This window comes from Taurulus bubalis, assembly GCF_910589615.1.
Source record: "Taurulus bubalis genome assembly, chromosome: 14".
In the NCBI taxonomy this organism is placed as follows: domain Eukaryota; kingdom Metazoa; phylum Chordata; class Actinopteri; order Perciformes; family Cottidae; genus Taurulus; species Taurulus bubalis.
The window spans coordinates 483,602-507,500 of NC_136602.1; the positions used below are offsets into that span (position 1 = coordinate 483,602).

Below are 23,899 nucleotides of genomic sequence, written 5' to 3' on the forward strand. Positions count from 1 at the left end.
GTTGTTTGTTGTGTTCTGCTCTTGTTGTCTTGTTGTTTGTTGTGCTCTGTTCTTGTTGTCTTGTTGTTTGTTGTGTTCTGCTCTTGTTGTCTTGTTGTTTGTTGTGCTCTGCTCTTGTTGTCTTGTTATTTGTTGTGCTCTGCTCTTGTTGTCTTGTTATTTGTTGTGCTCTGCTCTTGTTGTCTTGTTGTTTGTTGTGCTCTGCTCTTGTTGTCTTGTTGTTTGTTGTGCTCTGCTCTTGTTGTCTTGTTATTTGTTGTGCTCTGCTCTTGTTGTCTTGTTATTTGTTGTGCTCTGCTCTTGTTGTCTTGTTGTTTGTTGTGCTCTGCTCTTGTTGTCTTGTTGTCTTGTTGTTTGTTGTGCTCTGCTCTTGTTGTCTTGTTGTTTGTTGTGTTCTGCTCTTGTTGTCTTGTTGTCCTGTTATTTGTTGTGCTCTGCTCTTGTTGTCTTGTTGTTTGTTGTGCTCTGCTCTTGTTGTTTGATGTGCTCTGCTCTTGTTGTCTTGTTGTTTGTTGTGTTCTGCTCTTGTTGTCTTGTTGTTTGTTGTCTTGTTGTTTGTTGTGCTCTGCTCTTGTTGTCTTGTTGTTTGTTGTGCTCTGCTCTTGTTGTCTTGTTGTTTGTTGTGCTCTGCTCTTGTTGTCTTGTTGTCTTGTTGTGCTCTGCTCTTGTTGTTTGTTGTGCTCTGCTTTTGTTGTCTTGTTGTTTGTTGTGCTCTGCTCTTGTTGTCTTGTTGTTTGTTGTGCTCTGCTCTTGTTGTTTGTTGTGCTCTGCTCTTGTTGTTTGATGTGCTCTGCTCTTGTTGTCTTGTTGTTTGTTGTGTTCTGCTCTTGTTGTCTTGTTGTTTGTTGTCTTGTTGTTTGTTGTGCTCTGCTCTTGTTGTCTTGTTGTTTGTTGTGCTCTGCTCTTGTTGTCTTGTTGTTTGTTGTGTTCTGCTCTTGTTGTCTTGTTGTTTGTTGTGCTCTGCTCTTGTTGTCTTGTTGTTTGTTGTGTTCTGCTCTTGTTGTCTTGTTGTTTGTTGTCTTGTTGTTTGTTGTGCTCTGCTCTTGTTGTCTTGTTGTTTGTTGTGCTCTGCTCTTGTTGTCTTGTTGTTTGTTGTGTTCTGCTCTTGTTGTCTTGTTGTTTGTTGTGCTCTGCTCTTGTTGTCTTGTTGTTTGTTGTGCTCTGCTCTTGTTGTTTGTTGTGCTCTGCTCTTGTTGTTTGATGTGCTCTGCTCTTGTTGTCTTGTTGTTTGTTGTGCTCTGCTCTTGTTGTCTTGTTGTTTGTTGTGCTCTGCTCTTGTTGTCTTGTTGTTTGTTGTGTTCTGCTCTTGTTGTTTGATGTGCTCTGCTCTTGTTGTCTTGTTGTTTGTTGTGCTCTGCTCTTGTTGTTTGTTGTGCTCTGCTCTTGTTGTTTGTTGTGCTCTGCTCTTGTTGTCTTGTTGTTTGTTGTGTTCTGCTCTTGTTGTTTGATAAGCTCTGCTCTTGTTGTCTTGTTGTTTGTTGTGCTCTGCTCTTGTTGTTTGTTGTGCTCTGCTCTTGTTGTTTGTTGTGCTCTGCTCTTGTTGTTTGTTGTGCTCTGCTCTTGTTGTCTTGTTGTTTGTTGTGTTCTGCTCTTGTTGTCTTGTTGTTTGTTGTGCTCTGCTCTTGTTGTCTTGTTGTTTGTTGTGCTCTGCTCTTGTTGTTTGTTGTGCTCTGCTCTTGTTGTCTTGTTGTTTGTTGTGCTCTGCTCTTGTTGTTTGTTGTGCTCTGCTCTTGTTGTCTTGTTGTTTGTTGTGCTCTGCTCTTGTTGTTTGTTGTGCTCTGCTCTTGTTGTCTTGTTGTTTGTTGTGCTCTGCTCTTGTTGTTTGTTGTGCTCTGCTCTTGTTGTCTTGTTGTTTGTTGTGCTCTGCTCTTGTTGGTTGTTGTGCTCTGCTCTTGTTGTCTTGTTGTCTTGTTGTGCTCTGCTCTTGTTGGTTGTTGTGCTCTGCTCTTGTTGTCTTGTTGTTTGTTGTGCTCTGCTCTTGTTGTTTGTTGTGCTCTGCTCTTGTTGTCTTGTTGTTTGTTGTGCTCTGCTCTTGTTGGTTGTTGTGCTCTGCTCTTGTTGTCTTGTTGTTTGTTGTGTTCTGCTCTTGTTGTCTTGTTGTTTGTTGTGCTCTGCTCTTGTTGTCTTGTTGTTTGTTGTGCTCTGCTCTTGTTGTTTGTTGTGCTCTGCTCTTGTTGTTTGATGTGCTCTGCTCTTGTTGTCTTGTTGTTTGTTGTGCTCTGCTCTTGTTGTCTTGTTGTTTGTTGTGCTCTGCTCTTGTTGTTTGTTGTGCTCTGCTCTTGTTGTCTTGTTGTTTGTTGTGCTCTGCTCTTGTTGTCTTGTTGTTTGTTGTGTTCTGCTCTTGTTGTCTTGTTGTTTGTTGTGCTCTGCTCTTGTTGTCTTGTTGTTTGTTGTGCTCTGCTCTTGTTGTCTTGTTGTTTGTTGTGCTCTGCTCTTGTTGTCTTGTTGTTTGTTGTGTTCTGCTCTTGTTGTCTTGTTGTTTGTTGTCTTGTTGTTTGTTGTGCTCTGCTCTTGTTGTCTTGTTGTCTTGTTGTTTGATGTGCTCTGCTCTTGTTGTCTTGTTGTCTTGTTGTTTGTTGTGCTCTGCTCTTGTTGTCTTGTTGTCTTGATGTGCTCTGCTCTTGTTGTCTTGTTATTTGTTGTGCTCTGCTCTTGTTGTCTTGTTGTTTGTTGTGCTCTGCTCTTGTTGTCTTGTTATTTGTTGTGCTCTGCTCTTGTTGTCTTGTTATTTGTTGTGCTCTGCTCTTGTTGTCTTGTTGTTTGTTGTGCTCTGCTCTTGTTGTCTTGTTGTCTTGTTGTTTGTTGTGCTCTGCTCTTGTTGTCTTGTTGTTTGTTGTGCTCTGTTCTTGTTGTCTTGTTGTTTGTTGTGCTCTGCTCTTGTTGTCTTGTTGTGTTGTTGTTTGTTGTGCTCTGCTCTTGTTGTCTTGTTGTTTGTTGTGCTCTGCTCTTGTTGTCTTGTTGTCTTGTTGTTTGTTGTGCTCTGCTCTTGTTGTCTTGTTGTTTGTTGTGCTCTGCTCTTGTTGTCTTGTTGTTTGTTGTGCTCTGCTCTTGTTGTCTTGTTGTTTGTTGTGCTCTGTTCTTGTTGTCTTGTTGTCTTGTTGTTTGTTGTGCTCTGCTCTTGTTGTCTTGTTGTTTGTTGTGCTCTGCTCTTGTTGTCTTGTTGTTTGTTGTGCTCTGCTCTTGTTGTCTTGTTGTTTGTTGTGCTCTGCTCTTGTTGTCTTGTTGTCTTGTTGTTTGTTGTGCTCTGCTCTTGTTGTCTTGTTGTCTTGTTGTTTGATGTGCTCTGCTCTTGTTGTCTTGTTGTCTTGTTGTTTGTTGTGCTCTGCTCTTGTTGTCTTGTTGTCTTGTTGTTTGTTGTGCTCTGCTCTTGTTGTCTTGTTGTCTTGTTGTTTGTTGTGCTCTGCTCTTGTTGTCTTGTTGTCTTGTTGTTTGTTGTGCTCTGTTCTTGTTGTCTTGTTGTCTTGTTGTTTGTTGTGCTCTGTTCTTGTTGTCTTGTTGTTTGTTGTGTTCTGCTCTTGTTGTCTTGTTGTTTGTTGTGCTCTGTTCTTGTTGTCTTGTTGTTTGTTGTGTTCTGCTCTTGTTGTCTTGTTGTTTGTTGTGCTCTGCTCTTGTTGTCTTGTTGTTTGTTGTGCTCTGCTCTTGTTGTCTTGTTGTTTGTTGTGCTCTGCTCTTGTTGTCTTGTTATTTGTTGTGCTCTGCTCTTGTTGTCTTGTTATTTGTTGTGCTCTGCTCTTGTTGTCTTGTTGTCTTGTTGTTTGTTGTGTTCTGCTCTTGTTGTCTTGTTGTTTGTTGTGCTCTGTTCTTGTTGTCTTGTTGTCTTGTTGTTTGTTGTGTTCTGCTCTTGTTGTCTTGTTGTTTGTTGTGCTCTGCTCTTGTTGTCTTGTTGTTTGTTGTGCTCTGCTCTTGTTGTCTTGTTGTTTGTTGTGCTCTGCTCTTGTTGTCTTGTTATTTGTTGTGCTCTGCTCTTGTTGTCTTGTTGTTTGTTGTGCTCTGCTCTTGTTGTCTTGTTGTTTGTTGTGCTCTGTTCTTGTTGTCTTGTTGTCTTGTTGTTTGTTGTGTTCTGCTCTTGTTGTCTTGTTGTTTGTTGTGCTCTGTTCTTGTTGTCTTGTTGTTTGTTGTGTTCTGCTCTTGTTGTCTTGTTGTTTGTTGTGCTCTGCTCTTGTTGTCTTGTTATTTGTTGTGCTCTGCTCTTGTTGTCTTGTTATTTGTTGTGCTCTGCTCTTGTTGTCTTGTTGTTTGTTGTGCTCTGCTCTTGTTGTCTTGTTGTTTGTTGTGCTCTGCTCTTGTTGTCTTGTTATTTGTTGTGCTCTGCTCTTGTTGTCTTGTTATTTGTTGTGCTCTGCTCTTGTTGTCTTGTTGTTTGTTGTGCTCTGCTCTTGTTGTCTTGTTGTCTTGTTGTTTGTTGTGCTCTGCTCTTGTTGTCTTGTTGTTTGTTGTGCTCTGTTCTTGTTGTCTTGTTGTTTGTTGTGCTCTGCTCTTGTTGTCTTGTTGTCTTGTTGTTTGTTGTGCTCTGCTCTTGTTGTCTTGTTGTCTTGTTGTTTGTTGTGCTCTGCTCTTGTTGTCTTGTTGTTTGTTGTGCTCTGTTCTTGTTGTCTTGTTGTTTGTTGTGCTCTGCTCTTGTTGTCTTGTTGTCTTGTTGTTTGATGTGCTCTGCTCTTGTTGTCTTGTTGTTTGTTGTGCTCTGCTCTTGTTGTCTTGTTGTCTTGTTGTTTGTTGTGCTCTGCTCTTGTTGTCTTGTTGTTTGTTGTGCTCTGCTCTTGTTGTCTTGTTGTTTGTTGTGCTCTGTTCTTGTTGTCTTGTTGTCTTGTTGTTTGTTGTGCTCTGCTCTTGTTGTCTTGTTGTTTGTTGTGCTCTGCTCTTGTTGTCTTGTTGTTTGTTGTGCTCTGCTCTTGTTGTCTTGTTGTCTTGTTGTTTGTTGTGCTCTGCTCTTGTTGTCTTGTTGTCTTGTTGTTTGTTGTGCTCTGCTCTTGTTGTCTTGTTGTTTGTTGTGCTCTGTTCTTGTTGTCTTGTTGTTTGTTGTGCTCTGCTCTTGTTGTCTTGTTGTTTGTTGTGCTCTGTTCTTGTTGTCTTGTTGTTTGTTGTGCTCTGCTCTTGCTGTCTTGTTGTTTGTTATGCTCTGCTCTTGTTGTCTTGTTGTTTGTTGTGCTCTGCTCTTGTTGTCTTGTTGTTTGTTGTGTTCTGCTCTTGTTGTCTTGTTGTTTGTTGTCTTGTTGTTTGTTGTGCTCTGCTCTTGTTGTCTTGTTGTCTTGTTGTTTGATGTGCTCTGCTCTTGTTGTCTTGTTGTCTTGTTGTTTGTTGTGCTCTGCTCTTGTTGTCTTGTTGTCTTGATGTGCTCTGCTCTTGTTGTCTTGTTATTTGTTGTGCTCTGCTCTTGTTGTCTTGTTGTTTGTTGTGCTCTGCTCTTGTTGTCTTGTTATTTGTTGTGCTCTGCTCTTGTTGTCTTGTTATTTGTTGTGCTCTGCTCTTGTTGTCTTGTTGTTTGTTGTGCTCTGCTCTTGTTGTCTTGTTGTCTTGTTGTTTGTTGTGCTCTGCTCTTGTTGTCTTGTTGTTTGTTGTGCTCTGTTCTTGTTGTCTTGTTGTTTGTTGTGCTCTGCTCTTGTTGTCTTGTTGTGTTGTTGTTTGTTGTGCTCTGCTCTTGTTGTCTTGTTGTTTGTTGTGCTCTGCTCTTGTTGTCTTGTTGTCTTGTTGTTTGTTGTGCTCTGCTCTTGTTGTCTTGTTGTTTGTTGTGCTCTGCTCTTGTTGTCTTGTTGTTTGTTGTGCTCTGCTCTTGTTGTCTTGTTGTTTGTTGTGCTCTGTTCTTGTTGTCTTGTTGTCTTGTTGTTTGTTGTGCTCTGCTCTTGTTGTCTTGTTGTTTGTTGTGCTCTGCTCTTGTTGTCTTGTTGTTTGTTGTGCTCTGCTCTTGTTGTCTTGTTGTTTGTTGTGCTCTGCTCTTGTTGTCTTGTTGTCTTGTTGTTTGTTGTGCTCTGCTCTTGTTGTCTTGTTGTCTTGTTGTTTGTTGTGCTCTGCTCTTGTTGTCTTGTTGTCTTGTTGTTTGTTGTGCTCTGCTCTTGTTGTCTTGTTGTCTTGTTGTTTGTTGTGCTCTGCTCTTGTTGTCTTGTTGTCTTGTTGTTTGTTGTGCTCTGCTCTTGTTGTCTTGTTGTCTTGTTGTTTGTTGTGCTCTGTTCTTGTTGTCTTGTTGTCTTGTTGTTTGTTGTGCTCTGTTCTTGTTGTCTTGTTGTTTGTTGTGTTCTGCTCTTGTTGTCTTGTTGTTTGTTGTGCTCTGTTCTTGTTGTCTTGTTGTTTGTTGTGTTCTGCTCTTGTTGTCTTGTTGTTTGTTGTGCTCTGCTCTTGTTGTCTTGTTGTTTGTTGTGCTCTGCTCTTGTTGTCTTGTTGTTTGTTGTGCTCTGCTCTTGTTGTCTTGTTGTTTGTTGTGCTCTGCTCTTGTTGTCTTGTTATTTGTTGTGCTCTGCTCTTGTTGTCTTGTTGTCTTGTTGTTTGTTGTGTTCTGCTCTTGTTGTCTTGTTGTTTGTTGTGCTCTGTTCTTGTTGTCTTGTTGTCTTGTTGTTTGTTGTGTTCTGCTCTTGTTGTCTTGTTGTTTGTTGTGCTCTGCTCTTGTTGTCTTGTTGTTTGTTGTGCTCTGCTCTTGTTGTCTTGTTGTTTGTTGTGCTCTGCTCTTGTTGTCTTGTTATTTGTTGTGCTCTGCTCTTGTTGTCTTGTTATTTGTTGTGCTCTGCTCTTGTTGTCTTGTTGTTTGTTGTGCTCTGTTCTTGTTGTCTTGTTGTCTTGTTGTTTGTTGTGTTCTGCTCTTGTTGTCTTGTTGTTTGTTGTGCTCTGTTCTTGTTGTCTTGTTGTTTGTTGTGTTCTGCTCTTGTTGTCTTGTTGTTTGTTGTGCTCTGCTCTTGTTGTCTTGTTATTTGTTGTGCTCTGCTCTTGTTGTCTTGTTATTTGTTGTGCTCTGCTCTTGTTGTCTTGTTATTTGTTGTGCTCTGCTCTTGTTGTCTTGTTGTTTGTTGTGCTCTGCTCTTGTTGTCTTGTTGTCTTGTTGTTTGTTGTGCTCTGCTCTTGTTGTCTTGTTGTTTGTTGTGCTCTGTTCTTGTTGTCTTGTTGTTTGTTGTGCTCTGCTCTTGTTGTCTTGTTGTCTTGTTGTTTGTTGTGCTCTGCTCTTGTTGTCTTGTTGTCTTGTTGTTTGTTGTGCTCTGCTCTTGTTGTCTTGTTGTTTGTTGTGCTCTGTTCTTGTTGTCTTGTTGTTTGTTGTGCTCTGCTCTTGTTGTCTTGTTGTCTTGTTGTTTGTTGTGCTCTGCTCTTGTTGTCTTGTTGTTTGTTGTGCTCTGCTCTTGTTGTCTTGTTGTCTTGTTGTTTGTTGTGCTCTGCTCTTGTTGTCTTGTTGTTTGTTGTGCTCTGCTCTTGTTGTCTTGTTGTTTGTTGTGCTCTGTTCTTGTTGTCTTGTTGTCTTGTTGTTTGTTGTGCTCTGCTCTTGTTGTCTTGTTGTTTGTTGTGCTCTGCTCTTGTTGTCTTGTTGTTTGTTGTGCTCTGCTCTTGTTGTCTTGTTGTCTTGTTGTTTGTTATGCTCTGCTCTTGTTGTCTTGTTGTCTTGTTGTTTGTTGTGCTCTGCTCTTGTTGTCTTGTTGTTTGTTGTGCTCTGTTCTTGTTGTCTTGTTGTTTGTTGTGCTCTGCTCTTGTTGTCTTGTTGTTTGTTGTGCTCTGTTCTTGTTGTCTTGTTGTTTGTTGTGCTCTGCTCTTGCTGTCTTGTTGTTTGTTATGCTCTGCTCTTGTTGTCTTGTTGTTTGTTGTGCTCTGCTCTTGTTGTCTTGTTGTTTGTTGTGCTCTGTTCTTGTTGTCTTGTTGTTTGTTGTGCTCTGCTCTTGTTGTCTTGTTGTTTGTTGTGCTCTGCTCTTGCTGTCTTGTTGTTTGTTGTGCTCTGCTCTTGTTGTCTTGTTGTCTTGTTGTTTGTTGTGCTCTGCTCTTGTTGTCTTGTTGTCTTGTTGTTTGTTGTGTTCTGCTCTTGTTGTCTTGTTGTTTGTTGTGCTCTGCTCTTGTTGTCTTGTTGTCCTGTTATTTGTTGTGCTCTGCTCTTGTTGTCTTGTTGTTTGTTGTGCTCTGCTCTTGTTGTCTTGTTGTTTGTTGTGCTCTTGTTGTCTTGTTGTCCTGTTATTTGTTGTGCTCTGCTCTTGTTGTCTTGTTGTTTGTTGTGCTCTTGTTGTCTTGTTGTCCTGTTATTTGTTGTGCTCTGCTCTTGTTGTCTTGTTGTCCTGTTATTTGTTGTGCTCTGCTCTTGTTGTCTTGTTGTCTTGATGTGCTCTGCTCTTGTTGTCTTGTTATTTGTTGTGCTCTGCTCTTGTTGTCTTGTTGCTTGTTGTGCTCTGCTCTTGTTGTCTTGTTGTCTTGATGTGCTCTGCTCTTGTTGTCTTGTTGTCTTGATGTGCTCTGCTCTTGTTGTCTTGTTGTTTGTTGTGCTCTGCTCTTGTTGTCTTGTTGTTTGTTGTGCTCTGCTCTTGTTGTCTTGTTATTTGTTGTGCTCTGCTCTTGTTGTCTTGTTGTTTGTTGTCTTGATGTGCTCTGCTCTTGTTGTCTTGTTGTCTTGATGTGCTCTGCTCTTGTTGTCTTGTTGTTTGTTGTGCTCTGCTCTTGTTGTCTTGTTATTTGTTGTGCTCTGCTCTTGTTGTCTTGTTGTTTGTTGTGCTCTGCTCTTGTTGTCTTGTTGTTTGTTGTCTTGATGTGCTCTGCTCTTGTTGTCTTGTTATTTGTTGTGCTCTGCTCTTGTTGTCTTGTTGTTTGTTGTCTTGATGTGCTCTGCTCTTGTTGTCTTGTTGTTTGTTGTGCTCTGCTCTTGTTGTCTTGTTGTTTGTTTTGCTCTGCTCTTGTTGTCTTGTTGTCTTGTTGTTTGTTGTGCTCTGCTCTTGTTGTCTTGTTGTTTGTTGTGCTCTGCTCTTGTTGTCTTGTTGTCTTGTTGTTTGTTGTGCTCTGCTCTTGTTGTCTTGTTGTTTGTTGTGCTCTGCTCTTGTTGTCTTGTTGTTTGTTGTGCTCTGTTCTTGTTGTCTTGTTGTTTGTTGTGCTCTGCTCTTGTTGTCTTGTTGTTTGTTGTGCTCTGTTCTTGTTGTCTTGTTGTTTGTTGTGCTCTGCTCTTGCTGTCTTGTTGTTTGTTGTGCTCTGCTCTTGTTGTCTTGTTGTTTGTTGTGCTCTGCTCTTGTTGTCTTGTTGTTTGTTGTGCTCTGTTCTTGTTGTCTTGTTGTTTGTTGTGCTCTGCTCTTGTTGTCTTGTTGTTTGTTGTGCTCTGCTCTTGCTGTCTTGTTGTTTGTTGTGCTCTGCTCTTGTTGTCTTGTTGTTTGTTGTGTTCTGCTCTTGTTGTCTTGTTGTTTGTTGTGCTCTGCTCTTGTTGTCTTGTTGTCCTGTTATTTGTTGTGCTCTGCTCTTGTTGTCTTGTTGTTTGTTGTGCTCTGCTCTTGTTGTCTTGTTGTTTGTTGTGCTCTTGTTGTCTTGTTGTCCTGTTATTTGTTGTGCTCTGCTCTTGTTGTCTTGTTGTTTGTTGTGCTCTTGTTGTCTTGTTGTCCTGTTATTTGTTGTGCTCTGCTCTTGTTGTCTTGTTGTCCTGTTATTTGTTGTGCTCTGCTCTTGTTGTCTTGTTGTCTTGATGTGCTCTGCTCTTGTTGTCTTGTTATTTGTTGTGCTCTGCTCTTGTTGTCTTGTTGCTTGTTGTGCTCTGCTCTTGTTGTCTTGTTGTCTTGATGTGCTCTGCTCTTGTTGTCTTGTTGTCTTGATGTGCTCTGCTCTTGTTGTCTTGTTGTTTGTTGTGCTCTGCTCTTGTTGTCTTGTTGTTTGTTGTGCTCTGCTCTTGTTGTCTTGTTATTTGTTGTGCTCTGCTCTTGTTGTCTTGTTGTTTGTTGTCTTGATGTGCTCTGCTCTTGTTGTCTTGTTGTCTTGATGTGCTCTGCTCTTGTTGTCTTGTTGTTTGTTGTGCTCTGCTCTTGTTGTCTTGTTATTTGTTGTGCTCTGCTCTTGTTGTCTTGTTGTTTGTTGTGCTCTGCTCTTGTTGTCTTGTTGTTTGTTGTCTTGATGTGCTCTGCTCTTGTTGTCTTGTTATTTGTTGTGCTCTGCTCTTGTTGTCTTGTTGTTTGTTGTCTTGATGTGCTCTGCTCTTGTTGTCTTGTTGTTTGTTGTGCTCTGCTCTTGTTGTCTTGTTGTTTGTTGTGCTCTGCTCTTGTTGTCTTGTTGTCTTGTTGTTTGTTGTGCTCTGCTCTTGTTGTCTTGTTGTTTGTTGTGCTCTGCTCTTGTTGTCTTGTTGTCTTGTTGTTTGTTGTGCTCTGCTCTTGTTGTCTTGTTGTTTGTTGTGCTCTGCTCTTGTTGTCTTGTTGTTTGTTGTGCTCTGTTCTTGTTGTCTTGTTGTTTGTTGTGCTCTGCTCTTGTTGTCTTGTTGTTTGTTGTGCTCTGTTCTTGTTGTCTTGTTGTTTGTTGTGCTCTGCTCTTGCTGTCTTGTTGTTTGTTGTGCTCTGCTCTTGTTGTCTTGTTGTTTGTTGTGCTCTGCTCTTGTTGTCTTGTTGTTTGTTGTGCTCTGTTCTTGTTGTCTTGTTGTTTGTTGTGCTCTGCTCTTGTTGTCTTGTTGTTTGTTGTGCTCTGCTCTTGCTGTCTTGTTGTTTGTTGTGCTCTGCTCTTGTTGTCTTGTTGTCTTGTTGTTTGTTGTGCTCTGCTCTTGCTGTCTTGTTGTTTGTTGTGCTCTGCTCTTGTTGTCTTGTTGTCCTGTTATTTGTTGTGCTCTGCTCTTGTTGTCTTGTTGTTTGTTGTGCTCTGCTCTTGTTGTCTTGTTGTCCTGTTATTTGTTGTGCTCTGCTCTTGTTGTCTTGTTATTTGTTGTGCTCTGCTCTTGTTGTCTTCTTGTTTGTTGTGCTCTGCTCTTGTTGTCTTGTTATTTGTTGTGCTCTGCTCTTGTTGTCTTGTTGTTTGTTGTGCTCTGCTCTTGTTGTCTTGTTGTTTGTTGTGCTCTGCTCTTGCTGTCTTGTTGTTTGTTGTGCTCTGCTCTTGTTGTCTTGTTGTCTTGTTGTTTGTTGTGCTCTGCTCTTGTTGTCTTGTTGTCCTGTTATTTGTTGTGCTCTGCTCTTGTTGTCTTGTTATTTGTTGTGCTCTGCTCTTGTTGTCTTGTTGTTTGTTGTGCTCTTGTTGTCTTGTTGTCCTGTTATTTGTTGTGCTCTGCTCTTGTTGTCTTGTTGTTTGTTGTGCTCTGCTCTTGTTGTCTTGTTGCTTGTTGTGCTCTGCTCTTGTTGTCTTGTTGTTTGTTGTGCTCTGCTCTTGTTGTCTTGTTGTTTGTTGTGCTCTGCTCTTGTTGTCTTGTTGCTTGTTGTGCTCTGCTCTTGTTGTCTTGTTGTCTTGATGTGCTCTGCTCTTGTTGTCTTGTTGTTTGTTGTGCTCTTGTTGTCTTGTTGTCCTGTTATTTGTTGTGCTCTGCTCTTGTTGTCTTGTTGTCTTGTTGTTTGTTGTGCTCTGCTCTTGTTGTCTTGTTGTTTGTTGTGCTCTGCTCTTGTTGTCTTGTTGTTTGTTGTGCTCTGCTCTTGTTGTTTGCTGTGCTCTGCTCTTGTTGTCTTGTTGTTTGTTGTGCTCTGCTCTTGTTGTCTTGTTATTTGTTGTGCTCTGCTCTTGTTGTCTTGTTGGTTGTTGTGTTCTGCTCTTGTTGTCTTGTTGTTTGTTGTGCTCTGCTCTTGTTGTCTTGTTGTCTTGATGTGCTCTGCTCTTGTTGTCTTGTTGTTTGTTGTCTTGATGTGCTCTGCTCTTGTTGTCTTGTTGTTTGTTGTGCTCTGCTCTTGTTGTCTTGTTGTTTGTTGTGCTCTGCTCTTGTTGTCTTGTTGTCTTGTTGTTTGTTGTGCTCTGCTCTTGCTGTCTTGTTGTCCTGTTATTTGTTGTGCTCTGCTCTTGTTGTCTTGTTGTTTGTTGTGCTCTGCTCTTGTTGTCTTGTTGTCCTGTTATTTGTTGTGCTCTGCTCTTGTTGTCTTGTTGTTTGTTGTGCTCTGCTCTTGTTGTCTTGTTGTCTTGTTGTTTGTTGTGCTCTGCTCTTGTTGTCTTGTTATTTGTTGTGCTCTGCTCTTGTTGTCTTGTTGTTTGTTGTGCTCTGCTCTTGTTGTCTTGTTGTTTGTTGTCTTGTTGTGCTCTGCTCTTGTTGTCTTGTTGTTTGTTGTGCTCTGCTCTTGTTGTCTTGTTGTTTGTTGTGCTCTGCTCTTGTTGTCTTGTTGTTTGTTGTGCTCTGCTCTTGTTGTCTTGTTGTTTGTTGTGCTCTGCTCTTGTTGTCTTGTTGTCTTGTTGTTTGTTGTGCTCTGCTCTTGTTGTCTTGTTATTTGTTGTCTTGTTGTGCTCTGCTCTTGTTGTCTTGTTGTTTGTTGTTTGTTGTGCTCTGCTCTTGTTGTCTTGTTGTTTGTTGTGCTCTGCTCTTGTTGTCTTGTTGTTTGTTGTCTTGTTGTGCTCTGCTCTTGTTGTCTTGTTGTTTGTTGTGCTCTGCTCTTGTTGTCTTGTTGTTTGTTGTGCTCTGCTCTTGTTGTCTTGTTGTTTGTTGTGCTCTGCTCTTGTTGTCTTGTTGTTTGTTGTGCTCTGCTCTTGTTGTCTTGTTGTTTGTTGTGCTCTGCTCTTGTTGTCTTGTTGTTTGATGTGTGCAGTTCATGACAAGCTGATTTCCTCTAAATATGTGAAGCTTCATGGGCTGTGACTCCTTTCCTTACACACAGCTCAGTTAGAGCTGTCTCTGTGTTCTTACTGAAGACACAACACATCATGTTCTTAAGGTTTAAACATATTATGGAATGGCGTTAGGAATGTTCACGGTCAGTGCGAGACGTCATGAGAGCTTCTGTGATTGTTTATGTATTGAAGGGAGACTCGTTCAGAGAGCAGACAGGAAATGCAATTAGTAGAGTTACTGGTTGTGTTTCTGGCCCGCGGGCCGTATGTTTGACACCCTGGTCCTGATAATAACGTTATACTGTCAACAGCACTTCTCTCTACAGTATAAAGTTATTATCTAAGAACTGAGCCCTGTGGTTTTTAAATAATGAGCTCATGTGTGAGATATCTGCAATCATATCCCCAGTGACATGAAATCCAGAAGAGGAATCATCTTGAAGAAAGGACTTGATGAAGTCAGTCTATATTCATCCTGTGTGGCACAGCAGCAGCGCCCTCCAGCGGCGGAACGGCAGACTGCAGCAATGCTTTGTATTGGCGCGTCAAGTCACCACAGTAACAAGTAAGGACCGGAAGTGATGCTTTTATATTATTCAAAATAAAACGTAACTTGAAAACGTGTTGCTTGAAAACTATTCGCCCTTTAAATGTGTACAATTAACTAATTAACTAAAACGTTACCCTTTATATCTTTAGTCTGTGTAGTTTCTTTACTTAAAAAAAATAAATGGATTTATTTGTTTTCAGGGATTTCAACCTCTGCACTTTCCATGCTGTCTAATTCATTATAACTACATTACAGTTATTTATATTATGGGATGCATCTTCATCATGTACTAGCATGCAAATACACAAATATACATGTGACGTAATCACGACTTGAACCAAGAGGCAGACAGAGAGTTGCTTTTAATATTTTACATCATTACATTCATATCAATAAAACTAGGATTTTAATCTGAGCGGAATAAACGTTTTATTTTAGAAAACGCTCGGCCGGAAGTACCTCTCCGTCCGTTACTCCGGGTTCATGGCGGCGGACTAGCGGCGGACTGTCCGAGCTCCAGCGACACGTTCATGCGGGAACCGTGACGGGAACCGAGAGGGGAACCGCGACGGGAACCGGGAGGAACCAGGAGGAGGAAGAGAGGAGGAGGAAGAGGAACAAGAGGAACAAGAGGAGGAGAACTTTTCCCGCCGTAAGAAAACTAGTTGTGCGTGTGCGCGTGCGTGTGTGTGTTGTGGTCTTTGCCCCGCGAGCCTTTTGTTCCTCGCGGCTCCGTTGCCATGGTGACGCTCCATCAGCTCGCGAGAGACTCGCGTGAGGCTGTGACGTCATCAACGTTGCAGTTATTTATGTGGTACTACTACTACTTGTACTTTGGTATTAACTTATCTGTACTACTTCTCCACTAGTTTCAGCTGTTTGAAGAAGTATTTAGATGCTGTACTTCTGTACAAGCAGTCACTACAAGTATTAGCATCAAAGTATAGTTAACTTTATAATATATATATATATATATATATATATATATGCGAGTATATATATATATATATATATATATATATATATATATGCGAGTATGCGAGTATTGAGAGTATTGAGTATTGATATATATATCTATATATCTATATCTATAATATATATATATATATATATATATATATATATATATATACACACACGTGTGTATTTCTCTGTGAGGTGTGTACTGTGATGTGTGGTGATATAATGTATATATAAATAATATATTATTAAATAATAAAATATTATATCATATAATATGTATATATATATATACACGTGTGTATTTCCTCTGCAGGTGTCCTGTGATGTGTGGTGATGGAGGGGGCGGGTCTTAGCCACGACTCCTCCCCGCTGGAGGCGGGTCTTAGCCACTACTCCTCCCCCCTGGAGGTGGGTCTTAGCCATGGCTCCTCCCCGCTGCAGGCGGGTCTTAGCCACGACTCCTCCCCTCTGGAGGCGGGTCTCAGCCACGGCTCCTCCCCACTGGAGGCGGGTCTTAGCCACGACTCCTCCCCCCTGGAGGTGGGGCTTAGCAACTACTCCTCCCAGCTGGAGGTGGAGTTTAACAGCTGCGACTCGACGGCCTGCGGCTTCCTGAACGCAGACGAGCTGACGGAGCTCTGCAGGAAGCTGCAGCTGCAGCAGCACCTGCCTCTGCTGCTGGACACGCTGCTGGGAGGACGGGCCTGCAGGGTACTGGTCTACTGTTTTACTGGTCTACTGTTCCTACTGGTCCACTGTTCTACTGTTTTACTGGTCTACTGTTCTACTGTTTTACTGGTCTACTGGTCTACTGGTCTACTGTTTTACTGGTTTACTGGTCTACTGGTCTACTGTTTTACTGGTTTTACTGGTTCTACTGGTGTACTGGTTTTACTGGTCTACTGTTCTACTGTTCTACTGGTTTTACTGGTTCTACTGGTTTTACTGGTCTACTGTTCTACTGGCACTGTTACTGGTTTTACTGGTCTACTGTTCTACTGGCACTGTTACTGGTTCCACTGGTCTACTGGTTCCACTGGTTCTATTAGTTCCACTGGGTCTACTGGCACTGTTACTGGTTCTATTGGTCTACTGGTTCCACTGGTTCTACTGGGTCTACTGGTTCTACTGGCACTGTTACTGGTCTACTGGTTACTACTCACTGGTAGCGGTTACTGGTTACTAGTCACTGGTAACGGTTACTGGTCCCTGTGACTGGTTACTAGTCACTGGTAACGGTTACTGGTTACTAGTCACTGGTAGAGGTTACTGGTCCCTGTGACTGGTTACTAGTCACTGGTAACGGTTACTGGTTACTACTCACTCACTCACGGTTCATTCTCGTGAGTGAAGCTCAGGATCTTTTAAAGTCACAGAAACACGCTTTAGTTGATTCTTGCCATCTGGGTCTTCTGCCCCCAAGTGGCCAAACAATGAACTGCCTTGTCCCTGCAGGTGAACTTTGAGGAGTTTAAAGAAGGCTTCGTGGCCGTTCTGTCTCGCTCTCTGGACTTCAGCACATCAGAGGACGACAGCAGCTACCTGGAGCCAGGTGAGACAGGAAGCTGCTACTCTAGATGTGTCCTTGTGTTCAGACTCAAACCATCAGGAAGAGTGTGTGTGTGTGTGTGTGTGTGTGTGTGTGTGTGTGTTTGTTTTAACTCCAACGACATCTGTACCTTTAAGAGTCATCAGCTTCAGCTCCACCTGAACACTCTGGAGTGGCTGATACTTTCAGAAATGTTTACTACCATCACATTGTACTAGTGTGTTGAGAGTATTGCTGAGAGTATTGTTGAGAGTATTGAGAGTATTGAGCGTATTGCTGTGAGTATTGAGAGTATTGCTGAGAGTATTGAGAGTATTGTTGAGAGTATTGAGAGTATTGTTGAGAGTATTTCTGTGAGTACTGAGAGTATTGTTGAGAGTTTGCTGTGAGCATTGAGAGTATTGTTAAGAATATTGTTGAGAGTATTGTTCAGAGTATTGCTGAGAGTATTGAGAATATTGTTGAGAGTATTGTTCAGAGTATTGAGAGTATTGCTGAGAGTATTGCTGTGAGTATTGTTGAAAGTATCCATCCATCCATCCATTATCAGCCGCTTATCCGGGGTCGGGTCGCGGTGGCAGCAGGTTCAGCAGGCCGACCCAGGCTTCCCTCTCACCCGCAACACTTTCCAGCTCATTCTGGGATCCCGAGGCGTTCCAAGGCCAGCCGGGAGATATAATCCCTCCAGCGTGTCCTCGGTCTTCCCCGGGGTCTCCTACCAGTTGGACGTGCCTGGAAAACCTCTAATGGGAGGCGTCCAGGAGGCATCCTGACTAGATGCTGAACCACCTCAGCTGACTCCTTTCGACACGAAGGAGCAGCGACTCGACTCCAAGCTCCCCCCTGATGTCCGAGCTCCTTACCCTATCTCTAAGGGTGAGCCCGGCCACCCTGCGGAGGAAGCTCATTTCGGCCGCTTGTATCCGAGATCTCGTTCTTTCAGTCACGACCCAGAGTTCGTGACCATAGGTGAGGGTTGGAACGTAGACCAACCAGTAAATGGAGAGCTTTGCCTTCCGGCTCAGCTCCTCTTCACCAGGACGGACCGGTACAGCGCCTGTTTTACTGCTGCAGCCGCACCGATCCGTCTGTCGATCTCCCGCTCCACCTTACCCTCACTCGTGAACAAGACCCCGAGATACTTGAACTCCTTCGCTTGGGGTAGGCAGTTTGTCCCCACCTGGAGGGAGCAATCCACTGTGCACCGTGGTTTGGAGGCGCTAACTCTCATCCCTGCCGCTTCACACTCGGCTGAAAAACGCCCCAGTCAATCCTGGAGGTCACGGTCCGAGGAGGCAAACAGGACCACATCATCCGTGAACAGCAGAGAGGCGATCCCGAGACTCCCGAACCGGATCCTCTCCGCCCCCTGGCTGCGCCTAGATATCCTGTCCATGAAGGTCAGGAACAGGACCGGTGATAAAGGGCAGCCCTGGCGGAGGCCAACACCCACCGGGAACGTGTCTGACTTACTACCGAGGATACGGACACAGCTCCTACTGCAGTACAAAGACCGGATAGCCCGTGCCAACGGGTCCGGCACCCCATACTCCCGCAGCACCCCCCACAAAAAACCCAGAGGGACCCGGTCAAAAGCCTTCTCCAAGTCCACAAAGCACATGTAGACTGGTTGGGCAAACTCCCAGGACCCCTCCAGTAGTCTTGCAAGGGTAAAGAGCTGGTCCACTGTTCCACGACCGGGACGGAATCCGCACTGCTCGTCTTGAATCTGAGGTTCGACAAGCGGTCGGAGCCTCCTTTCCAGCACCCTGGCATAAGCTTTTCCCGGGGGGCTGAGCAGTGTGATGCCACGATAGTTTAAGCACACTCTCCGGTCCCCCTTCTTGAAGATGGGAACCACCACCCCGGTCTGCCAGTCCATGGGCACTGTTCCCGACCCCCATGCGACACTGAAAAGGTGTGTCAACTATGACAGCCCAACAATGTCCAGCGCTTTCAGCATCTCAGGGCGGATCTCGTCCACCCCTGGCGCCTTGCCACCAAGGAGCTTTTTGACTACCTTAGCGACCTCTGCCAGGGATATGGGTGAAACCACCCCAAAGCCTTCCGGCGCTGCCCCCTCTCCGGGGGACATGTTGGCCGGGTTTAGGAGTTCCTCAAAGTGCTCTTTCCACCGCCCGACGATGTCCTCAGTCCGGGTCAGCAGTCCCCCCCCCTGCTGAGAACAGCCTGGGGTAGCCCCTGCTTTCCCTTCCTGAGCCGTCGGATGGTTTGCCAGAACTTCCTTGAGGCCAACCGAAAGTCCTTCTCCATGGCCTCCCCGAACTCCTCCCATGCCCGAGGTTTAGCATCCGCGACCATCACAGCTGCAGCCCTTCTGGCCTGCCGGTACCCGTCAGCTGCTTCAGGAGACCCCTGGACCAGCCAGGCCCGAATGGCCTCCTTCTTCAGTTTGACGGCTTCCCTCACCCCCGGTGTCCACCACCGGGTTCTCGGGTTGCCGCCACGTCAGGCACCGATGACCTTCTGGCCACAGCTCCGAGCAGCCGCGTCCACAATAGAGGCTTTGAACATGGTCCACTCGGGTTCCATGTCCCCAGCCTCCCTCGGGATTTGTGAGAAGTTCTTCCGGAGGTGGGAGTTGAAGACCTCCCGGACAGGATCCTCCGCCAGACGTTCCCAGTTCACCCTCACTACACGTTTGGGCTTGCCAGGTCTTTCTAGCCGACTCCCCCGCCATCTGATCCAACTCACCACCAGGTGGTGATCAGTTGACAGCTCTGCTCCTCTCTTCACCCGAGTGTCCAAGACATACGGCCGCAGATCAGATGATACGACTACAAAGTTGATCATTGATCTCCGGCCTAAGGTGTTCTGGTACCAGGTACACTTATGAGCCACCTTATGCTCGAACATGGTGTTCGTTATGGACAAACTGTGGCTAGCACAGAAGTCCAACAACAAAACGCCATTCGGGTTCAGATCGGGCAAGCCGTTCCTCCCAATCACGCCCCGCCAGGTTTCTCTGTCATTGCCCACGTGAGCGTTGAAGTCTCCCAGGAGAACTATGGAGTCGGCAGGCGGCGCCCTTTCCAGGACCCCTCCCACCGACTCCAAGAAGGCCGGATACTCTGAACTGCTGTTCGGTGCATAAGCACAAACAACAGTCAGAGCTTTACTCCCTGCAACCCGTAGGCGCAGGGAGGCGACCCTCTCGTTCTCCGGGGAAAACTCCAACATAGCGGCGCTCAGCCGGGGGCTCGTGAGTGGAGGGTGCCCCGGTTTCCCTTGTCCGGGCGAGGTAACTTTAGACCGTGGGCTGCTATTCATCAGGGTTTTTTTGAAAGTATTGTTGAGAGTATTGCTGTGAGTATTGCTGAGAGTATTGAGAGTATTGCTGTGAGTATTGAGAGTATTGCTGTGAGTATTGCTCTGAGTATTGAGAGTTTTGCTGAGAGTAGTGTTGAGGGTATTGAGAGTATTGCTGAGAGTATTGAGAGTATTGCTGAGAGTATTGCTGAGAGTATTGCTGTGAGTACTGAGAGTATTGTTGAGAGTATTGAGAGTTTTGTTGAGAGTATTGAGAGTATTGTTGAGTGTTGAGTATTGAGAGTATTGTTGAGAGTATTGAGGGTATTGCTGAGAGTATTGTTGAGTGTTGAGAGTATTGTTGAGAGTATTGCTGAGAGTATTGCTGAGAGTATTGAGAGTATTGTTGAGAGTATTGAGAGTATTGCTGAGAGTATTGTTGAGAGTATTGTTGAGAGTATTGTTGAGAGTAGTGTGTCTCTGTGTCTCAGTGGTTGCAGAGGAGGTGAAGCCAAAGTTCATGAAGGGAATGAAGCGGTACGGCCGTCGCTCCCGACCCGACACCGACCCGACCGCCGGCCCGGAGGACTCGCCGTCTGTGAGTGAGGCGGCGGACTTGTCCCCGAGCGCCAAGCTGAGACGCTCCACATCTCTGGAGAGCGTCGAGGTGAGAACCCTCTGCTCTCAAGCTTATGGGGTTCTGATGAGAACCCTCTGCTCTCAAGCTTAAGGGGTTCTGATGAGAACCCTCTGCTCTCAAGCTTAAGGGGTTCTGACCTGAGCCGCTTGGTTTGGACCGGTCCTCAGAGAAAGAGCCTCTCTGAGGACTCTGACCCGACGACCATCAACCTCCTGGCTTCATGTTAGCATGATGAGAGGCCTTTCAATCACCTTGTAGCCCCGCCCTCAAGCGTACCCTGCTTTATGCATATTTGACTCAAATGTGAGCGCACACACACACACACACACACACACACACACACACACACACACACACACATCCAGCGTGCTGTGGTTCTGCTCCAGTGTGAGTACCTGCAGGTCTCGTGGTTTTGGGCGTTGGCCTAACAGGAAGTGGGTCGTGAGGAATGCGGCTCTGAGCTGGTTGGATACTTCACTTCAGTTTGAGTGGAAACAGAAGGTTCTGACAAAGTGCTTTTATTCAGACTCTTCCTCCTCCTCCTCTTCTCCCTCCTCTTCCTCATCATCCTCCTCCTCCTCGGTTCTCACAGTTCACAGTCTAGTTGTTTAAAGCTGCTCCTTTAAATGAATTAGGTTTGAAATGGTGAAAAAGTCACAGGTTCAGTTTCACATGCTGAGCTCTTTAGCGTGACACACACACACACACTGACCTCCATGTTTTCTCTGCAGAGTCTGAAGTCTGACGAGGAGGCAGGAAGTCTGAAGGAGAACATCCTGCCAGCCCTTCAGAGTAAAGGTATCGCATCGTTTCTCTGATCAAAGCCAGCAGCTGTTGGCCTCCATTGACACGACTCAAAAGAAGGAAAGCAACCACCTAAAGTATGTTTCTTAAATACTGAGCAGGAGGAGGAGGAGGAGGAGGAGGAAGAAGAGGAGGAGGAAGAGGAGGAGGAGGAGGAGGCGGCGTCCTAAAGACGGCGTGTGATCAGCTGGCCCCCGAGGTGAGGAACCACAGGAGGAGGTTCTCTGAGAGGTGGTGACATCATGAGGTCATGAGGTGATGATGTCATCAGTAACCGACTCAGCGCTCCACAGGACCTGGACGGCATCGGGCACTTCCAGGAGGTCTTGTGTGGCTCCGCCCCTTTCTGCTGCTCCACCCCCATACGCTCAGCTGACCTGCAGAGGGCGCCACCACGGGGAAGACACCCACTTCAGGTACTAATACACAGTCAGGATGAAGTACTGCACAGCTTGACTTCAGGTACTAATACACCAGCAGTCAGGATGAAGTACTGCACAGCTTGACTTCAGGTACTAATACACGAGCAGCTCCTGAACGCAGCGTGGCCCCTCCCCCTCCGCCAGCCAATCAGGAGGCTCCGCTGCAGCTGACGGCCATCAGGCCGCTCAGGTGTGCCGGGGCTCCAGATAGCTCTGCTCTCACACAGGTCCACCATGTACTGCACCGCGTCAGGCCTGGTGACCTGGGGGGGGGCCCGCAGGACCTGCTGCTGCCAGGTGAGTCCGTCTCAGGGGACCAGGTGAGTCCGTCTCAGGGGACCAGGGAGTTGTGAGCATCAGGTGAGTGAACTGCTGGTTGTGTTACTGTTTTTACATCTGCAGTCGTATTTAATCATGAACAAGCCACATGTTGCTGCTGGTGGAGCAGCCAAGGAGATGTCTTGTGTGTGCATATTTCAGTGCAGCGGTTTTGTTGGATTGTTTTGTCATCATCACTAAATGTGAGGTTGTTGATTTGGACTTAATGACGCAGCAACAGCGAGGCTGGAGGCTTGTTCCATGGAGCGTCTGCTGTTTGCACCCCAAATCCCCAGAGCCTCAATTTCTGACAAAAAAAGTGTCCTCTACGTGTCCTCTACGTGTCCTCTACGTGTCCTCAGTGTGTCCTCAGTGTGTCCTCAGTGTGTCCTCAGTGTGTCCTCTATGTGTCCTCTACGTGTCCTCTACGTGTCCTCAGTGTGTCCTCAGTGTGTCCTCTACGTGTCCTCTACGTGTCCTCAGTGTGTCCTCTACGTGTCCTCTACGTGTCCTCAGTGTGTCCTCTACGTGTCCTCAGTGTGTCCTCTACGTGTCCTCAGTGTGTCTCCCCTCTTTCCCCCCTCTGTCCCATGGCTCAGTTTGGGGGATAATCCAGATTACATGAGTCGCCTGCAGCCACAGGGACCTGGTTCTGAGCTGCTGTGTTTAAGCCGCTGTGTGTGCAAGGACCTGGTCTTGAGTCCAGACCGGCAGACCCTCAGGTCCTGGTCTTGAGTCCAGACCCTCAGGTCCTGGTCTGGTGTCGTCCATGCAGCCTCCGGCCTCAGAGGAGCGCTCGGTTCGCTCCACCTCTTCCTCCCTGCTGGCGGCCCCAGGGGGCCAGCGGGTCCTGAGCCGGCTGGACGAGGGCTCCGGATGCACCGGGCCTGAGCGGGTCCTGGCCCTCTGGACCGAGGAGGGCATCCGCAACAGCCGGGACATCCTACAGGTCAGTACGGACCGGGACCGGGACGGAGGGTGGGAAGAGGGGGAGGCACAGATACAGTTAGCGGTTAGCGGTCATGTGACTGAAACAGACAGTTAACAGTTAGCAGTGACATGCCCCATGTCTAAACAGACAGTTAACGGTGACATGCCCCATGTCTAAACAGACAGTTAGCGGTGACATGCCCCATGTCTAAACAGACAGTTAGCGGTTAGTGGTCACATGCACCATGTCTAAACAGACAGTTAGCAGTTAGCGTTAGCGGTCACGTGCACCATGTCTAAACAGACGGTTAGCGGTTAGCGGTCACGTGCACCATGTCTAAACAGACGTTTAGCGGTTAGTGGTTACATGCACCATGTCTAAACAGACAGTTAGCAGTTAGCGGTCACATGCACCATGTCTAAACAGACAGTTAGCAGTTAGCGGTTAGCGGTCACGTGCACCATGTCTAAACAGACAGTTAGCAGTTAGCGGTTAGCGGTCACGTGCACCATGTCTAAACAGGCGGTTAGCGGTCACGTGCACCATGTCTAAACAGACAGTTAACGGTTAGCGGTCACGTGCACCATGTCTAAACAGGCGGTTAGTGGTTAGCGGTCACGTGCCCCATGTCTGTTGCAGACCCTGGACTTCCCTCTGGAGGAGCGGCTCAGCCTGGCAGACCTGACTCTGGCTCTGGACAACGAGCTGCTGGTCAGCGGCAACGGGATCCACCAGGCGGCGCTCATCTCCTACAAGAACGAGATCCAGCACCTGCAGTAGGTCCAAGCTAGGCTCAAGCTAGCCATGCTAAGCTAAGCTAAAGCTACGTGATACTGCTCAGCTGCTCCCAGTCTTTGTGCTAAGCTAGGCTAACGCTGTGCAGGGTGCTGGGGGAGCAGGCCTGCCGGCAGCGGGACAAGCTGAAGCTGGACCTGGACCAGGCCCAGCAGAGGACCCTGCAGCTGGTCCGAGAGGAGGACGACCGCCACGCCAGCATGGAGACCCTGAACCAGAGCCGCATCAGGTCAGACTGGTTTACACTGGGCCTGTACTGGTTCTATACTGGGCCGGTACTGGTCTCATACTGGACTTGATACTGGTCTCATACTGACCTCATAATGGACTCACACTGGTCTTGAGCCTCGTGGCCCAGCGATGAGGCGGCGCGATGACGAGCTGCTCTGTGATTGGCGGCGCGATGACGAGCTGCTCTGTGATTGGCTGCGTGATGACGAGCTGCTCTGTGATTGGCAGGGAGCTGGAGCAGCTGTCCCGTGATAGGCTGGCGGCTCTGCGCAGCCGGTCGGAGCAGGAGGCGGAGCTGCAGCTGCAGCAGGCGGAGAGGGAGCGCTGCTCGCTGCAGGCCGAGCTGCGGCGGCTCCGCGACCGGGAGGCGGAGCTTCAGGAGGAGCTCTGCAGCGCCGCACAGGTGAGCGCGCTGGACACCTGAGCAACGAGGCCTGAGGGAGGACAGGAAGTCCAGGCCTGTGTTTATTTACTCCAGGGAGGGAAACGTATGGAAGCCCGTTTCATACACATATGAATACCAAGCAACCTCAATGTGCTGCAGGAGAGCCGTCGTCTGGAGGAGGACCTGAGCGCCGGGAAGCTGCAGCTGACGGGAGCCCAGCGCTGCGTGAAGAGGCTGCAGAGAGACCTGGACCAGCTGCACCTCAAGGTGAGACCTGCACCTCAAGGTCTGGTTCAGTCTCAGGGTTTCGTCCAACACGCTGCGATGAAGTCACTGTTCACTTAAACTTTATAAATATGGCATTAGTCCTCACAAAGATAGTAACACACACACACACACACACACACACAC

The 23,899-nt window shown here is 46.2% G+C and overlaps 2 protein-coding genes across 2 annotated transcripts in view; one reads left to right on the forward strand and one right to left on the reverse strand.

The window, feature by feature from the left end:
* The window catches only part of LOC306746939 (uncharacterized protein), a 387,486-nt gene that overhangs the window by 27,732 nt on the left and 335,855 nt on the right, over positions 1 to 23,899 (reverse strand). The window lies entirely within an intron of this gene.
* ninl (ninein-like) overlaps positions 14,477 to 23,899 on the forward strand; it is a gene marked incomplete at its 5' end in the record, with an annotated part of 21,827 nt that continues 12,404 nt past the window's right edge. The window contains 12 exon segments of the mRNA XM_079229981.1: positions 14,477 to 14,854; positions 15,599 to 15,695; positions 19,454 to 19,629; positions 20,334 to 20,400; positions 20,485 to 20,522; positions 20,525 to 20,637; positions 20,678 to 20,822; positions 21,937 to 22,095; positions 22,717 to 22,853; positions 22,961 to 23,101; positions 23,332 to 23,506; positions 23,648 to 23,755. Coding sequence (XP_079086107.1) covers positions 14,477 to 14,854; positions 15,599 to 15,695; positions 19,454 to 19,629; positions 20,334 to 20,400; positions 20,485 to 20,522; positions 20,525 to 20,637; positions 20,678 to 20,822; positions 21,937 to 22,095; positions 22,717 to 22,853; positions 22,961 to 23,101; positions 23,332 to 23,506; positions 23,648 to 23,755 — 1,734 coding nt within the window.